The sequence below is a fragment of the Dasypus novemcinctus genome, chromosome 17 (assembly GCF_030445035.2).
Source record: "Dasypus novemcinctus isolate mDasNov1 chromosome 17, mDasNov1.1.hap2, whole genome shotgun sequence".
In the NCBI taxonomy this organism is placed as follows: Eukaryota; Metazoa; Chordata; class Mammalia; order Cingulata; family Dasypodidae; genus Dasypus; species Dasypus novemcinctus.
In genome coordinates, this window is record NC_080689.1 from 78555762 (window position 1) to 78574916 (window position 19155).

Below are 19155 nucleotides of genomic sequence, written 5' to 3' on the forward strand. Positions count from 1 at the left end.
CCAAAACAGTGCATATAATAAAATTACAATTGGGAGAGTACAGCCACAAAATGGCAGAGTAGAAAGTTTTACAAATGGTTCCCTCCACTAGAAAAAATGAAAGAGCTGAAAAAAGAGACTGGAATTAACAAGGTGGTAATCATGGAACCAGAATGGATCTTTAGAACAACTACAGGAGTGCCAGAGGAAGCAAGAAGGTGCAGGGAGCTCAGCTTCTATAAGGGAAAGCATGAGCCAGCAACCAGCCCCGTTGCCCAACACCCCTCCTACTTGGCCTCCAGGGGCCCCTGAGATTGCTTCCTGTAATGAATCCCTTCCCTAGGGACATGGCTCTTGCCCATCGGGTCCTAACTACTCTATCCCAGAGCCGTAGAGTCACCTGCTTTGCTGGAACTATTTACTTTTCTCTGCTATGTACATATTGATTTTTCTGATATGTACATATTGATTTTTCATAAGTGTGGCATCGTGCAGCTCCACTGTACTGGATTACCCTTTGATATGACAGGGATGCTTTTGAACATCCAGGATGGCGAGATGGCATTTGCATAGGGAAACCTTTTGCATTCTTCTGCTTCCTGGCGTGAAAATAAAATGGGCTTCCTCGCCCCAGTGAGCAAGGTGTGAAGGGATGGAGAGGTTCTCCGAGGGTGGGGTGAGGGGCCACCTGGCCAGCTGGACTACCTGGCTGGGTCCGCGTCCCCCTGCGGGGGCCAGGGTGGGCCCACGGGGGCTCTCCCTCCTCTCAGATGGACCGCTGGTTCCCACCTCACTCAGGAGAGGGCCAGTTGCTCATGACCTGCAAGGTATTCCTGTCCCTTCTGCTTTCCCAGGGCAAATCATAATTTTTAAATGAAATTCACTTCTTGTATTTCCCCCAGGAGCACCAGGGAACAAACAAGTTGTGATTTTTGTCGATGATTTAAACATGCCCAGACTGGATCGCTACGGCTCTCAGCCTCCGATTGAACTGCTTCGGCAGTACCAAGATTTTGGTGGATTTTACGACAGAAGCAAACTCTTTTGGAAAGAGATACAGGTTACTTTAGGTTTTCAATTACTTGCCGTGTTTAAGTTTAAACGGCAAGGAAGTACGGCCGCCATGTTTCCCAGGTGTTGGCTCTGACCTGTGTTCTTGCCATGCTCGATGGCAGAGAAGCACGGGCAGGTGAGATGGTCCCCTCTTCCCAGGGGACTCAGCCTCAGAGCGTGGACAAACTCCCGCTTATAATGCGGGGTGATGAGCGCAGGGAGGCGGTAGGCGGTGCTGGGGACTAGGGGGAGGAAAGAGGCTCCCCAGAGGAGGGCAGGGCCCGGCAAAGCCGAGACTCCCTTGACAGCGCTGCAGGGGGCTGGGGCACGGGAGGGGGCGAGTGAAATGATGCCAGCCGCAAGGCAGCAGGAGAGGCCATGTCCAGAGGGCCGTGACGCCGCAAGGAGGGCGTGGACTGAGCCTGTGGGGGGGAGCCTCTGCAGGAAACGTTAGGGGTCCCAGCCGCCGCGGGGAGCCGTGGGCTGGAGAAGGGGCAGCCTCTGAGGCAGAAGAGGTGCGGGTCCCAGCCCCAGGGCAGGGGCGCGTCAGCAGCGGTAGGCGCCCTTGGACAGGACCCGCGGGGTGTGAGGCTGGGGGAGAATGGGAAGCTGCAGTTCCTCCACCTCTGGCAGGAAGGGGGGCGTGGCTGGGGTGCGTTTCACTTCACTCACAATGAAAACAAACGCCCGCTTGCACAGGTACAGGGTAAGTGCCTCCCCTTGGCAGCCCATTTAACCCTAACCCAACGTCCAGGTGAGGCAGGCGGTGCTGTTTGACCCATTTTACAGATGTGGAAACAAAGACCCAGAGCATTAAGAGCCAAGCTAAATAGTCAGCCCAAGACGGCACGACGAGTTCGTGGCAGAACTGGGATCAGAGCCGAGAGCATTTGGATCCTGAACCCGTGCTTTGAGCCGAGAGTCCTCCATGCCCCCGTGTTAAGTCCAGCCGCCCTGGGCCTCCCCGTGGAGCTCTGGCTGCCAAGCCAGTGGCCTCCTAATCTAGAGCTCTGAGAAAGTTTGGGCAGGAAGGTCAAAATTTGGAAGGAAAATAAAAAGTCAGCCTCTAGGTTGTAGTCAGAAGCCAGATTTAGAAAACAAAAAACCCACAGGTCATTGTAGACCTTTAGTATTTAACGCAACGTATTAGAGACAGTGTCCAGCAATTTAAACTACAAAAGCGGGCGCAGCGTGTGTATGTTCACTCCTTCAGCAGGTACTCATTGAGCATCTGCTCTGTGCCAGGCCCCGCAGTAGTTCTTAGGGTATCAGAGTGGACGAAACCGCCAAAATCTCTGCCCTAGAGGAGGTGACATTCTGGTGGGAGTGTCGGCCCAGGGAGGGTGACAACTGAAATGCAGCCGCCACACGAAGTCAGGGCGCGACTCGGAGATGAATTGTGGTGTTTGTCTTTAAATAAGACATAATCATTCTTTGAAGTGAAAGAATGAAGTGTAAGTGGGCGAGGCAGAAGCAGAGCTTGAGAAGAGGAGAATTCTGCGGAGAGGTGAAAGCCGATGGGCACCCAGGTGTGCCCTGAGAAAGGGACCCTGGCCACTGGGTGCCTGGACTTGATGTCCATTTAAACAGGAGCCCACCTGTGAATCATCACAGGACGGAAGGCGCTGCCGGCGCCCGGCAGGCCCGCAGGGTGGGCGCCCAGAGTCCCGCCGCTGGCATGAGCAGATCGCGCCTCTGCCGGGTGACGCTGGCTTTCTCCTCCCGCCCAGGATGTCACCATCGCGTCAGCGTGTGGCCCTCCAGGTGGCGGCCGCAACCCCGTGACCCCGCGCTTCCTGCGACACTTCAGCATCCTGAACCTGCCGATGCCCTCGGAGCACAGCCTGAAACAGATCTTTCAGGTGAGTGTCGGCGTCTTCGGTGCGTTTGTCCTGGCGCATTGGCCGGGATCGCGGCTACCTCTTCCCGGATAGAAAGCATGTGAACACGGCGCGCACCTGGAGAAGCGCTGACAGCCTGCTGTGCTTGGGTCTGGGCCCTAGAGGTGGTTTTAGGGCGGCAAGGAGATTGTCAACACAGCCCTGCCTTCAAGGAAGGCTCTCGCCTCTGAGCACCTGCTACTGTAGTCCCTGGCAGGTCTCGTCTGCGCCTTCTCTTCTGACTCCCAGGTCTTCCCGGCCACTTGCCCACCAGTGGCAGCACCTGACATCCCCTCCCCTAAGGAGCTCAAGCTCAATGCACCACAAAGAGAACCCCTCATCTGCACAGCTGCCACCCCCCAAGAACTACAACCCAGGTTTCTTCCACCCGCACTTCCTACCTTCCCCAAGGTGCCACTTGCCTTTCTTTTTCTTAAGATTTATTTTATTTGCTTTATTTTTCTTTATTTATCCCCCTTTCCCCAGATGGTTCTCTCGTCTGCTCACTGTTTGCCCCCCTCCTCCAGGAGGCGCCAGGAACCTAACCCGGGACCTCCTACTTGAGATGGGGGTGCCCAACAGACTAAGCCACATCTGCTCCCCATGGGGCACGGCATCTGCTGGCTAGTGGCATCTGCTCATTGTGGCGGGAGGCAGCATCTGCTCATCTTCTTTTAGGAGGCACCAGGACCCGAACCTGGGACCTCCCTTGTGGTAGGCGGGAGCCCAAGTGGTTGAGCCGCATCTGCTTCCCTGCCCTGTCTTTTAAATGGGGGCCATAATGGTGCCTGCCCTGTAAGGTCATTTCAAAGATGAAACGCAAAGCACTCAAGGTAGGTGTTCAGTAAATGTGAGATTGTTTAGAATAGAATGATGAGAGAACATGGAGCAGCCAGAGGAGAGGATCAGCAGTCAGCAAAGGCTGCTTTGGAGAAGAGAGACCGAACTGAGGCTGGGAGAACTGACAGGGAGGAACAGAGCCTGGGAACAGGAGGTCCTTGGGCGAATGCAGTTGTCAGGGCAGGAAATGTGAAGGGGGAGCTGGTCTGGAGACCCTGACTTTGGAGTCGTTCCTGAGGAGCTGCGGAGGGCGGGCGGTGCAGCCTTTGTCGACCACCCCTGGCCTCTCTTCCAATGAAGACCCTCTTAGAAGAGAGAAAGGGGCAGAGGGAGCACATGCACAACCTTCAGTAGGTGGGAAAGTGGTTTTCATAGTGAAATCGTTTACATCCATGGGAAGTTGTTTTTTAATGTATTTGAAATAGTTCCAATAAGCATTTTGGAGCTATTACCAAAATGAGATATAAGCACTGCAATATTTTGAAAATGTCTTCCTACCAGAGCATTCTTCTACCAAATTGTGGGAATTCCAACTCCATCTTCTGCACATTCTCAGTAGAAACTTTGCCACGTTGCCAGCCAGATGATTAAGTAGAATGCCAAGCTGTGTCCTCAGTATACTCTAATGGCATGCTTATTTTTTTCAAATGTAGCTCTACATGTTACCGGTTTTTAACATCCCTCCCATGGCTTCTTCATCTGTTTGCTCTTTTTTTTTTTTTTTTGCTCATTGTTTGCACGTAGTTTTTTGCTCATTGTCTGCTTGTTGTCTGTTTTTTTCTTTAGGAGGCACCAGGAACCAAACCTGGGACCTCCCATATGGGAAGCAGGTGCTCAACTGCTTGAGCCACATCCATTTCCTGCTCAATTTTTTTTGTTTTTTGCTTGTTGTCTGCTTGTTGCTTGCTCGTTGTATTGCTCATTTTTGCTCATTGTTTTTTCTCATTGCTTGTTGTCTGTTCATTGTTTGTTCTTTAAGAGGCACTGGGAACCAAACGCAGGACCTCCCATGTGGGAGGCAGACACTCACCTGAGCCACATCTGCTCCTGGCACACTCATTTTAGTTTACGAATACCAGTTTAGCAACCCTTTGTAATTCATTAAACAAATATTTATTGAGCACCTGGCGCAGGCCAGACGTTCGTGTTTCATTTGGAACAGCGTAGATGCCTGTCCTGTCCTTATGCAGCTTCCACCATGAGGATGGGTAATAAAGAGATGAAGGAACTCATCTGTATAAATAAAATAAAAATCCCCTTCTCTGTTCTCAGTCTCACCTGTAAAACTGGCCAGATTTTCATTAAATTTAAAGATAGCATATGGGATGGTTGTCCTCAAAATGAGTGCCTTGTGGAGGGCATCGAGCTCATGCTGGGGCCCAGGACAGGGAGAATCTCAAGAAAGATCAGTAGTCTTCATAAGCTGCTGAAACTCATGTTCAACAGGAGACCCCTTGTGGTCAGAGAAAATAAATATATTCCAGGTTATTTCAAAATATCTCCTATGTGAGCCCCACGGCTAAAGTCACAGGGGCTGACTTTAAACATTGATACGCATCCTGGTGGCTTCTCCATGACTAAATAGCCAGAGTCAATTGAAACAGTCTATAATGATTTCCCAAGCAACTGAGGTGGGGGGTGGTCAGCTAATAAACATGAACTTTAAAATCTTGGTAAGCTAGGAGAAGATCAAGGAGCCCGGGGGAGACAACGCGGGGACTTATTATAGACGGGTGGTCAGGGAGGCCTCCCTGGAGAGGTGGCAGTACAGCCAAGCAGAGCCCTACGGCAGGGGCGGGGGGCCTGGGAGAAGAAGAGAGCATGTGTGAGACCCCGAGGGAGGAAGAGCATGGGGTGAACAAGAACGGGAGCTGCAGAGACTGGTGTCCAGGAAAACAGAAGGAAGCAGAAAGAAGGGAGGAATGTGTTCATGGTTAGTTATGAGGGAGGACAGAGAGCGGGAAGTGTCAGGAGACTTCCCAGTTGTTGGTCTGAGTGGAATGTGGGGCCATTCATGGAGAAGAGGAACTGGTTTTGAGCAGTTATACTTTAAATATACATGAAGAGAAAAGTCTACAGAATTGTGCGTTATTCCCCAATAAAAATCAGAGGAAGGGGGATGTGGATGTGGCTCAAGCGATTGAGCTCCTGCCCACCACATGGGAGGTCCTGGGTTCGGTTCCCAGTGCCTCCTAAAGAAGACAGGGCAGCAAGCTGACATGACAGGGTGGTGTGTTGTGCTGACACAACAAAAGACGCAAGGAGGAAAACATAATAGATACTCAACAAAGCAGGGAACGGAGGTGGCTCAAGCAATTGGTTGCCTCCCTCCCACATGGGAGGTCCCAGGTTCGGTTCCTGGTACCTCCTAAAAGAAAGACAAGCACACAATGAACAGACACAGCAAGTGCAAACAACGAGGAGGTGGGGAGAAATAAATAAATAAAATCTTTTTTTTTAAAATCAGAGGAAGGACTTCGGTCCATTTCCAGATGAGTTTGGGCCTTCCATGAAGACTCTGGACCCCCTAATGAACAAAGGTCTAAATGGCTCAAGAGTTACTCGTGGTAAGTTCATGGTCAGGTGTGGCTGCGGCACAATAGTGGAAGACAGGGACGAGCCCATTCTTGAGAACGTCTTCTGGAATGAACAGAAGGGCTTTTATATCCAGGTGACCTTGCATTAGAGTTCGGCTTTCTAGTGATTACTAGAAAAAGGACCATCAGAGCTGGAATATTTGAAAGATAAATATTAGGTTTAAACAAATGTAACCTTCTCATATTCTGTTTCTGACTCTAGGCCATCTTAAATGGCTTCCTGGCCGACTTCTCAACAGCTGTAAGGCAAACGGCATCCAACATCGTAGAAGCCGCAGTCGAGATTTATAACAGAATGAGTATTGATCTTCTCCCAACACCGGCGAAGTCCCATTACATCTTTAATTTGAGAGATTTATCCAAATGTGTGCAAGGTAGTGTACTGAAGCCTTCTCCCTGACCTGCGCCCTCCCTTCTTTTTCATTTGCCCCCACATCCCCGAGGCGAACTGGGGGTACTCTCTTGTCTGCGAAGTCCCAGTTACATGTCCTCGTTCAACTCGCCTCCCCCGCACTCCAGGCTGATGCTCTCACAGCATTTGCTCTTTCCTCACAGCCAGTCTCTCCTCTCGTTTCTTGCTCCCAGCTGAGGCCCTGGCATTTTATTTCACTGAAGGAAAAAATGAATAAATGAAAGTAGTCAGACTAGACCTGCCTCATCTCCCAAACCTCCCAGGCAGCCTGCTTCTGCCTTCCCTCCCGCGGCAGGGAATGCGCTGCGTCTGGGCCCTCCGCGGTGTTCCCTTTGTTAAGAATCCTCCCTGCTGTCCTACCTCCCACCTTAAAAGCCCTTCATCGAGAGCCGTACAGGGGTCTCTCCTCACTGTCCCACTTAGCCCGTCCAGGTCTCTCCTTCTTTTAAGGAGATACCCGGGATTGCGCATGGAAACCTGTAAGTGGGAAGCAGGCGCTCACACTGAGCTACACCCACTCCGTGTCGCTTTAATAGGCGCCTGTCAAGCTTTCATACCTGCTGCTGCACTCAACTACTGTGCCCAAATTCACCCTCTCCATCTTTTCAATAATTTTTTAAAATCCACAATATTATGTATTTTCATTTCAATACATTTTTTTAATCTGCAATTTTATAAACGTATTTACTTTTCAGTACATTTTTTGGTTTTTGGTTTTTGGTTTTAAATCCACTCTCCATCTGGACACGTCCAGTGGGCCGTCTCAGTCTGCACAGTCACCTCTCCGCAGCCTGGAGCCTAGATGGCCCCTCCGCCCCGCTTGAACCCCCTCCTTCTCTGGTGGTCGCGGACACCGCTCTCCTAGGTTCCCTCCTCTCTCAGTGGCTGTGCTGCTTCATTGTTTGGAGGGCTGCTCCTCTGCTTCCCCCCTCACTATGTGGGGGTGCCCAGGGCTCCATCACTGGTCCCCTTTTTTATCTACACATACTCCCTGGGTAACCTCAGTCAATTCTACGGTGCTAAGTTAATCAGAGATGGTGCTCAAATGTCTCCCCACACCTTCAGTCTCTCCTCTAAGAGTCTCATTTGTGTAATTCTTGCATTAGTCCCTCCACACCTGGCCCTGGGACCCCTGCCCCGCTACCACTGGGGAGCCTTGGAGCCGTTCTTGATTGATCTCTGTCCTTGACACCCTTCCTCCATCCAATCCATCAGGAATTCTTAAGGTTTTATCTTCAAAACGTATCACCAATCTGACCACTTCCCACCACTCCCTCCTCTGCTCTAGCCTGAGCCTCCATTGTTTCCCACCAGGATTTCTAACAGTAAGAGCCTCCTCCCGTGTCTCCTGCCCACCCTGGCCCAGCTCTGGCCTCCGCACAGCAGCAAGTGCCGTCTCCTGTTCAGAACCCCCCAAGGCTGCCTGCCCCCCCTGCCCTATGACCAGTGCTCTGTGTGAGCTGGACCCATCTCAGCCTTCGCTGCCTTCCACCTCCCCCCTCGCTGCTGTCCCCCTCTTGCCATTCCTGAAACAGGGCCTGCCAGAGGTCCCTTGTACTTCCCCTGGAATGCTCCTATACCAGATAGCCACGTGGCTCACTTTCCCTGCTCATGTGTCTCCTCTTCGGCAAAACCTTTGGTCTCCACGTCCTCTTCGTAGCAGCCCTGTCCTAGCAGTCGTGTCCAGAAATCATAGCCTCAATATTTATCTGCCTCTGGGTTGCCTTCTCTCTCTCCCACCAGCAGGTTAGGGCCATGAGGACAGTGCCATGTCACCACCATATTCCCAGGACCTAGAATCCAGCTGGCATTGAATGAATGAATGAGTGAGTGAGTGAGAGAATGAGTGAGTGAATAAGTAAATGATGTTGTAGAGTGTCAGAACTGAAAGAAAGCTGCGGAAACATCCCAACCAAGCAAGCCCCTCACCTTATTTTGTGCACAAAGCTCACAGACTCTTGCTTGCCCCATGATCTCCTTTGCCTCCTGACTCCCCATCCCGAGCTGCCCACCCAGAATACTTTTTCCTCAACCAACTAAAAGATGTAAGTGTGTTTTAAATATCTGATTCGTGAAGTAGCACAAGTGGACGTTATTGAGCACTTCCATGTAAAGTAATGACTGAGGTCTCTGAAATCCAGCCCCCTTTCCTGTCCTCACCAAAATCAAATCCATTATAGAACACAGCTGAGCTATGCGGCGTGCCAATGAAAGTGGGCGCCGACGAGGAGATAACGGCCGATGGCAAGAGCTGAGGCTTGGCCTCATGAACCCCAAGTGCCTCACCTGCTCTGTCCTAAAGCTCAGGTCTCCCCCCGGGTCCCCAGTCACTCCAACTCCCAACCCCAGCTCTGTGGCCGTCTTCTTTTCCTTCCTCCTTCATGGTCTGCCTGGAGAGTCTTAAAGCTGGCACACCATCCTTGCTGCGGGATGACACAATAACTTGTCTCCCCATCCCTTCATAGAAATCTAACTCTCTAATATTAGCAGTTCAGTCCTGGAATTCATGAACTCATTTTCCTTTCTTATTCAAACTTTAATTCAAATTTTTAAAAAGTTATGGAAAAGGGCAGCTCAATCAGTAAGGAACTCACTTTTCTAGAATACCTTGGAATATAGTTTTGTTTCTTTAGTGGTAATGAACAGCTTCAGACTCCCTTCCTAGTTCTCAGACATTTTTTTAATCTACTCATTTATTTATCATCCTTCCCCATTGCCTTTCTGTTCCTGCTTTTTTATTTGCTTTTGTTTTTGTGTTGTATCACTGAAGTTGTGGGTTTACAGAACAGTCATACAATGTTCCTCTTTCTTAAGCCTCCAAAATTCAGGATCCATTTTATTTCTGACAACCGTCCATCATAAAATATCCAAGAAATTCCAATTTCAATTATCTTCTCCCTTTGTTCCCACATATTATCTAATGTCCCGGCAATTTTTACTTCCACAAATATTGACTGAGAAAAATTAAAGCTTTAATCACTTCAAGAAACACATATATGTCACACACATACACAATACATAAGCTACAAAAAGAACGTAGCATCGTTCCCTAGAGAAATGCCCTGATATGCCAAAGCAGCGAGGGCAGGGCCTGCTAGTTGTCCAGGCACGCTGTGGGCCACATCTCTGGGAATGGGGCAGATCCCCTCCCTGTCCCCCATTCCCACACATCCTTGTGAAGGACCCCAGTGGAGAATGAACATTCCCAGGCACTGCTGTACATCACTGCTTTTGTTGTAGTTTGAAATTATTAGCACTGTGTTTGCAATGGCAGGTCTTATATTAACAAAAAGAGCACTCGGGATACTTTGAGCAGGAGCCCCAAGAACAAGGGGCATGCGATGAGGACAGAGCACATGGAAGAATGAAAGGGAATCAGTGTTTTTGAAAGCAGTGTAAAGAGCAGGAAGGAAAAAAATTGCTGGATGAATATAGAGACATATAGATATATTTTTAATGCAAACCAAAGTAATAATGAGATAAATGCTGCACCCAGCATGATGTCAATTAAAGAAACGTCACAAAACAAGGAAAATGCTGATGTCAGGGAATGTGTCCTAACTTTAGTTGCCAAAAATGAGGTCATCATTATTGTATGCATATATCCGCTGGGGAAGCTCCTATTTTGGGCGGTATGGGGACAAATTTGGACTTCAGGTTTCCCTAATCAGTATCTTTTAAACTGTTACTAGATATTCCACAGATGTTTAATATCTTTTTCTTTTCTTTTCTTGAAAAACAGGTATCCTTCAGTGCGATTCAGGAACAATAAGAGAAGAGATGCAGATATTTAGACTCTTTTGCCACGAATGCCAAAGAGTCTTCCATGATCGTTTGATTAATAATGAAGATAAAAACTATTTCCATGTAATTTTGACAGAAATGGCCAGTAAATATGAATCTTTATATAGCTGTTCTTATCTAAATAGATATAGGAGAAAAGCCATTGGTTTCTATAAAAGAAAGTTAAGATGAGTTTGTCAAGTAATACAAAACTAATTTTAGTCATTCATGAGTCAAAGTTATTTTCTTTGAATTTCAAATATGTGAGATTTATTTTATTGAAATTTCAAGAAGTAAAGTTTCATATTTTTAATTCAGTGTAGAATTTTTAGGTAGAGAATAGAAAGTATAAGACACAGCATTTTACCTGATATGAAGCCAGGGTATTTCTAAAGCATTTCTTTTTAATTAAATAACATATTCCATATTTATTATTTCATAAAAATTAAAAATATTATTCTTCATCTTAAATCTGGGACACTCAATTAAACAAAAGTGGTAAAGTGTTAACATGGTTTTCTCTAAGTTTTCATTTATACTAATTAAGACTTCCAAGTGAAGCAACAGGTTTTATTATTCTCTGTGTTTTAGCATTAAAATACTGCTTTTAAGCTTACCATTATATTAAACATTGATTTTGTTTTTTCAATAGACAAACATTTTGGAATTGCAATTGGCCTGGAGTATTTTGTGAATAAGCCCATCATCTTTGGAGATTTTATTAAGGCAAGTATGTTGTGTTGACTTGACTACATGTGAGGATTTTAAGGCATTTACACTTTTCCAATTTAGGTTCATATTCTACAAGAACTTTATGTGTGTTAAGATTAAAGAGCTAGCCAAATGGTGTGGACCATAGGCCATGGCGTGCAGTGATGCCCAGAGATGTACTCACCAGACGCAATGGATGTGTCATGATGATGGGGGAGAGTGTTACTGTGGGGGGAGTGGTGGGGTGGGGGAGGTGGGGGTGAATGGGGGCCTCGTATTTTTTTAATGTAATTTTTTTAAAATGAATAAATAAAATAAAATTTAAAAAAATAAAATGTATTCATCAAAATAAATAAATAAATAAATGTTCCACAAATGGAAAAAAAAAAAAAAAAGAGCTAGCCAAGGGGTCAGCAAAGCCACTTACCTCATGTTTTTGTAAATAAAGTTCTATTGGGACACAGCCACACACATTTGTTTACATTCTATCCTTAACAGCTGCTTTTGTGCTATAACAGGAGCATGCAGTAGTCAAATAGAGACCATATCACCTGCAAAGTCTTAAAATCATCACACTCTGGTCCTTTACAGAAAAAATTTGCCCAGCCCCTGATCTAGCTATATTTGCTTGGATAGTAGTTTGAAACAGAGATTCATCAGGTATTCAATTTGGAAGAAATGCTATCCCCCTCATTGCACTTTCTGCATTCCTTAGCTTTTTAAATTTCAGGGTAGCTCTAATAATTAGCAAATTTTTCCTTATGTTAAGCTCCTCAAGTCTGTCCCCCCAATAACTTCTCCACTCTTTACCTAATTTTACCCTCTGGACCTGCCTAGCATAACTGTTTCATCCAACCACCTGCCTATGTCGATAGACCTACCTTGTTTACCAGGTTGCCTCTTGTTTGATTAATGTTTCCAGGGTCTCTGAGATGGCTGGGGCCAGGTTTGTTTTCTTCACCTTCTATCTCCAGTTACAGAGCTAAGTTAATAGCAAGCAGCTGATACTAGTTTTAAAAAGAATAAATTCATTGTGAGAGTATATGTATGAGATACTTCGTCCCCCTGGTAGCCCTCCTCTAGTTAAGTATTACCACCTGACAAATATATTTTTTAAAAAGCAGTTTGTTTGTGTAAAATATATTTACTTAAATTCATTATTAACAGATAAAGACCGGGAACTAGCAAGATGGCAACAGAGTAAGGAGCTCCTAGAATCAGCTCCTGCTACAGGGCAGTTAGTAAACACCCAGAGCTATCTGGAGCTGCTGAAGCACCTGTCTGGGGGTTTCAGGAGGCCAGAAGAGCATCCTGCAATGTCCTTGAAGGAATGGGAGGAGGAGACTGCCCATTTGGAGAGAGGACTCGTAAGTAGAGCACTCCACTGGTGCCCAACCTCCACTGGAACACAGGCCGCCTTGGGAGCTGTTCTGTGACTGGAATTGAAAGCTCCACTTCCCAAAAACGGGGGAGGACGAGACTATTGGGCACCAACTTCGGGTACTGATTAGTAAATTCAGTTGCCTACAGTATAATCCTGAGAACAGCAAATGGCCTCTGAAAGTGAACATACAAAAGAACAGATGAAGAAAAGAATGGAAAAAATTGAACAAGGTCTCAGGGAGCTAAACAACAGCAAGAGATGTGCAAACATACATGTCATGGGTGTCCCAGAAGGAGAGGAGAAGGGAAAAGGGGCAGAAGGAATGTTTAAAGAAAAAATGTTAGAAAATTTCCCAACCCTATTGAAGGACGTAGATATCTGTGTCCAAAAAGCACAAGGTACTCCCATCCGAAAAAATCTGAATAGACCAACTCCAATACACATACTAATCAGAATAAAAAATTCCAAAGACAAGGAAAGAATCCTGAGAGCAGCAAGAGAAAAGCAATGCATAACATATAAGGGATACCCAATAAGATTAAGTGCCGATTTCTCACCAGAAACAATGGAGGCAAGAAGACAATGGTATGATATATTTAAGATACTATGAGAGAAAAACTTCCAACCAAGAATTTTATATCCAGCAAGCCTGTCTTTCAAAAATGAGGGCAAAATTAGAATATTCACAGATAAACAGAAACTGAGAGAATTTCTAAGCAAGAGACCAGATTTTCAGGAAATACTAAATAGTGTGCCAGAGTCTGAAAAGAAAAGACGGGATAGAGAGTCCTGGAAGAGAGTCTAGAAATGAAGATTATATCAATAAAAGTAACTAAAAATGTCAAAAGAGTGGTGAAAATAAAATATGACAAAACTCAAATAGCAATAAATTTAACCAGTGATGTAAAGCACTTGTATTCAGAAAACTGCAACCCAATGTTAAAAGAAATCAGAAAAGTCCTAAATAACTTGAATAACATTCCATGCTTATGAATTGGAAGACTCAATATCATTAAGATGTCAGTTTTACTCAAATTGATATACAGAATCAATGCAATCCCGATAAATATTCCACCAGCATTTTATTAAAAAGTTGAAAATACAATTATCAAATTTATTTGGAAGGGTAAGGGGTCCTGAATAGCTAGAAACACCATAAAAAGAAAAATGAACCTTCATCTCTGGACTTTACATCATACTACCAAGCTATAGTAGTAAAAACAGCATGGTACTTGAATAAAGACAGACACATAAACCAATGGAACCAAACTGATGGCTCAGAAACAGACTCTCACAGGTTGGTCAAGTGATTTTTGACTAGCCTGTCAAACCCACACAGCTCGGGCAGAACAGTCCATTCAGCAAAATGGTGCTGAAAGAACAGGATATCCATAGCCAAAAGAAGGAAAGAGGACCTCTAGCTCACACTTTATCCAAAAATTAACTCAAAATCTATCAAAAACCTAAAAATAAAAGCAAGAACCATAAAACTTCTAGAAGAAATTGTAGGAAAACATCTTCAAGACCTGGTGGTAGGTGGTGGATTATTAACGGAGATAAGAGAAGGACTGAGATGGACTAATGATGTTTAATGTATGTAGAAGTTTTAATTAGCTTTACTGTAAATGCGTGGAAATATATAGAATGGATGGTAAATAGTGAGTAATAGTTTATAAATGTGGATGTGGCTGAAAATTGTAGTCTAGGTACGTAAATGCCAATTGAAAGAATGTTAGAGAATAATCGAGGAACTGAATAGCACAGTAAACCAAGAGGTGGATGAGAATTGTGGTTGATGGTACAGATGCAAGAGTGTCCTTTGTGAGCTAGAGCAAATGTATATCACTACTGCAGGGTATTGGGAACACATGGGAAAAATAAACTGGAATGACCTATGGACTGTGTTTAGCAGTAATAATATAATATTCTTGCATCTATGCAAAAGAGGTACTGTGTTGATAATGGGGCAGTATGGAAAATGCGACCAAATGTATACTATGGACATGGTAACAATCAGATGATACTATATTATCTGTAACAAATGGTCCACCACAGTGTGGTGTGTTGATGGAGGGGTGTTGTTTGGGACTTCTGCACATGTGCATGATTGTTTTATAAGTTTACAACTTACGTCAGAAAAAATATATTTAAGAAATAATAGGGTGGGTTTGGAGAAAAACACACCAAATGTAAGATATGGACTATATATAGTAGTAAGATTTTGACAATATTCTTTAATAATTTGTAACAAACATCTCACAACAATGCAAGGTGTTGGTGCAGAGTTGATGTATGGGACTCCTGTAGGATGTTATGCATGTATGCTTTCTAAGTTCACAACCTTTACTATACACTTAATTGTTTATATATGTTTTCATATAAATGATATAAAAATAATAATAGGGAGGGTTGGGGGAAAATACTTTGGTTAGTAGTATTATTTTGATAATGCTCTTTAATCATTATTAAAAAGGTTTAACAACAATGTAGGTATTGGTGGTAGGGTGGGTTATGAGAGTCCTGTATGATGTTATATATGTTTGTTTTGTAAGATCACAACTATTACTATACACTTACTGTTTATGTATGTCTGTGTGTGGGTTATATATTTCAATAAAATAATTTTTTTAAAAAAGATAAAGACCAAGGTTTGTTTTCATGTGGATACTATATTCTCTTCGTGTTTCTAGTGATATTAGCATCAAGTAGAATAAATAAATAATGAAAAGAACATCTGGACTCTTCTTGTGATGTGTTGTCTATATATGTATTTTAGTCAAAAGTTCCAAGTAAAAATGTCCCAGGGCATTTGTTACAATCTAGAAAAATATCAGTAGGTCCAAATGGGGACTCAATCCCCTATAGTTTATAACCCACATTTAATTCTTGATAAGTTATTTAACCTTAAATGACTGCTTTATAAAAAACTACATATAGTTCTGGCATGATTTTTTAATAACCATAATAGTCTACCATGCATGATTTTCAAGATATTTAGCTTTTTGATATCAACAACATTAGAGAAAAGTATGAAGCCAGAACAAAGTATAGTGAGAAAAATTAAAAACCTATTTCTGACCTTCTATGTAAATTTTATTGCAAAGGTCATTGACAGTCCAATGTACCACTGAAAGAATTCAAATGAAATGAATTTTTCCAATTTTCAGTGAAAATCTGGGTTTCAGTCCCATCTCCCTAGCTTAGAAGCCCTGCTAACTCATACATACACACACGCACATACACACATGCACACATGTATGAACAAATGATTAAATGGCAATGTAGATAAAATAATGTTCCATCCTATGTTATGCATGTTATATATTTTTTTTATTCAACTTGGTTCTTTTCCCATAAATTATCTTACAGTTTGGAGCAGAAAAGGCTGATCGAATTTATGATGATATGCCAGATATACATAAAATTGCAAATGTTCTACAGGACTATCTTGATGATTATAACCTCACAAATCCCAAAGAAGTGAAGTTGGTGTTTTTCCAGGATGCTATAGAGCATGTATCAAGGTATAGTGTTATATATATATATATAGTATACAACAAAGTTTTGTTCTAATTTCCTTTGTATCGAAAGGTAAGGATTTGTTGGATAAAACTCCAAATAGATTGCTAGATGGACAAAGGTCTCTATCTGTTTTAGTTTCCTTTGGCTGCTCAGGCACATACCAAGCAATGGGGTGGTTTAAACAGTGGGAATTTAGTAGCTCACAGTTTTGAGGCATCATCAAGGCGATGCTGTCTCCCCGAAGACTGTGCTATTCTAGGGCTGGCTGCTGGTCATCCGTGGTCCTGGGCTCCTCTGTCACCTGGCAACGTGCATGGCGGCCTCTCTGGCCCCTCCCTTCTCTTCTGGATTCTGTTGCCCCTCGGCTCTTGCTTTCCCAGGCTTTCTCTTTAACGGTCTAAATTTCGTTCTGCTTATAAAGGATGCCAGGAATAGGACGAAGACCCATTCTCACTGAGGTAGGCCACGCCTTAACTGAAGTAACCTTACTACCAGGTCCTATTTACAGTGAGCTCTCACCCCCAGGCATGGTGTAGATCTAAGAGCGTGTTTTTCTGGGGACGTACTGCTCCAAACCACCACAGTATCTCACTGCGATTTGAAAGTTATTTTTAAATATATGTGATATGAACATTCTATGGAATCCCCAAAGTTATTATTTTTGCTAAATCTTAATCGATTTTTGCACAAATATTAAGAGATTGTTTTAGTTTGTTTTTCTGTGTCCTATCTTATTACGAATAGGGCCTGAGGTGTTTTACAGAGACACATAGGCAGGATAACAGGGCTAGTTACCTGCATGTTTAAAGAAAGACGGGGGTTCAGATGATAGCAAAACAAGTTGAATCGAAGGATCATACCCCAGAAGATCTAAGCCACCTCTCAACTGGAAGCAGAGTGGGCATCACCATCCCAACATCCTCAAGATTGAGGAGTGAACAAACATAAGGGAGGAATGCAGCCGTGGGCCAATGTAGACTAATTATTATTGTAGTAATGGAAGAACTTGTAATATTAATAGAAAGATAGTGGTTACCTGAGATTCTGAGGGGAGGGAGAGAGAAGAATAGGTGGAACATGGAGCATTTTTAGGGCGTTGGAATTGACCTGCATGATATTACCATGACAAATACAGGCCATTATACATTTTGTCAAAATCTATAGAATTGCATGATGCAAAGTGAAAATCATGTAAGCCATGGTTAGTAGCAATGCTTTAATATTTGTTCATCAATTGTAACAAATGTACCACACTCATGAGAGATGTTATTAATAGGGGAAAATGTGAGGGGGGTTAGGTATTTGGGAATCCCCTATATTTTCTATGTAACTTTACTGTAATATGAAACTTCTTTAAAAATATAGTTTATATATATGTGTGTGTATATATACAGATTTTTGTATTGGCTGAAATTTAACTATCTTAAAAAGGGTTAACTGAACACATATCAGGGAAGATAAAGATATTGTGGGAAATAAAATCTATTAAAGGATTACAAATCCTTCCTTCCTTCCTCCCTTCCTCCCTCCCTCCCTTCCTTCCTTTCTTTCTCCCCCCACCCCCACCCCCTTATTGTTTGCACTTGCTGTGTCTGTCTTCCTTGTTTCTTTAGGAAGCACTGGCGACCGAACCCAGGACCTCCAATGTGGGAGGGAGGCGCCTAATCTCTTGAGCCACCTCCATTCCTTGTTTTGTTGTATCTTTCATTATGTTTTTCTTCTTGTGTCTCTTGTTGCTTCATCTTGTTGCGTCAGCTTGCTGTGCCTGCCCATCGTGTCAGCTCACTGTCTTATTTAGGAGGCACCAGGAACCTCTGCTCCCTGATTTGTGGGTCTCTCAGTATGTTTTCCTTCTTGTGTCCCTTATTGCATCATCTTGTTGCCTCAGCTTGCCACACCTGCTTGTCGCACCAGCTCACTGTCTTCTTTAGAAGGCACTGGGAACCGAACCAGGGATTCCCGTGTGGTAGGCAGTAGCTCAATCGCTCGAGCCACATTTGCTTCCCTTACAAATACTTTTTAAAAAGGATCATAGATTCCATCTGCTATGAGTCTGACTCTTACCCATTGCAAGGCTCCTTGCAGGGACCTCCCTAACACATAGCACCCAGCCTAAATATCTGTAGTCCTGGAACACACCCAATTTTTCCAAGTGAATCATGTCCTGTTGGACAATTCTGCCACAGTCTGCTCCCCATGGCTTCTGGTACCAATTCTCACCTGTGGGGCAGTAATAATAATGACCTTCTGTGCCTATAAAACATGACATGGAGTGGCTCTCTTCATGGTCAAAACGCCCCTCACTGGGTCAAAATTATAATGGCCTCTTTACAAATAAGGCCCAGAGAATGTTTCAGTAATCTGTTGATGCAGGCTACTGAATAAGCCGCGCCGACACTTACTTTCATCATTATTTCTCATGGTTCCTGGCCTTCTCTCTTGGGGTCCCTCACGAAGCTACAGTCAGACAGCACCTGGAGCTTCTGAAGCATGTCTGCCTCCGCGTGTCTCTCCAGCACGGCAGCTTCAGGGCAGCCCGGCTTCTTACGGGGTGACCCAGGGCTCCAAGAGACAGCCATGCAGAAGCCAATCAGCCTTCCATGACTTGGCGCAGGAAGTCACCTAGCATGGCTTCTGCCATACTCTGTCAGTCACAGCAGTCATACAGGGCACACACACTCACAAGAGGAGAACAGAGACTCTATATATTGATGAGGTCAAAGAGCAAGTAGGGCCAGAAACATAATTGCAGCCAGTTTTGGACAATACAGTTAGCCACAAAGAGATAAAGTAAATTGCCCTAAGTCCTACAGCTAGTAAGTGGCAAACTGGAATTCACATCCAATGCTTCAGCTCTAACTCTGCCTCTAACTCTGTTCAACATAGGTCCTTTTCATAATAGGCCTCCAAATATTTGATACTCATTGCCATGTCTCCTCTTAGCTTTATCTGTTCCAAGCTAAAATATCTCGCTTCTTTCACTACTGCCTTTTA

At 44.3% G+C, this 19155-nt stretch overlaps 1 protein-coding gene across 1 annotated transcript in view; it reads left to right on the forward strand.

Moving 5' to 3' along the window:
- The window catches only part of DNAH6 (dynein axonemal heavy chain 6), a 320342-nt gene that overhangs the window by 200310 nt on the left and 100877 nt on the right, over positions 1–19155 (forward strand). The window contains exons 40-45 of the mRNA XM_058278997.2: positions 882–1039; positions 2763–2894; positions 6552–6723; positions 10504–10650; positions 11197–11270; positions 16009–16163. Coding sequence (XP_058134980.1) covers positions 882–1039; positions 2763–2894; positions 6552–6723; positions 10504–10650; positions 11197–11270; positions 16009–16163 — 838 coding nt within the window. The remainder of the gene's footprint in view (positions 1–881; positions 1040–2762; positions 2895–6551; positions 6724–10503; positions 10651–11196; positions 11271–16008; positions 16164–19155) is intronic.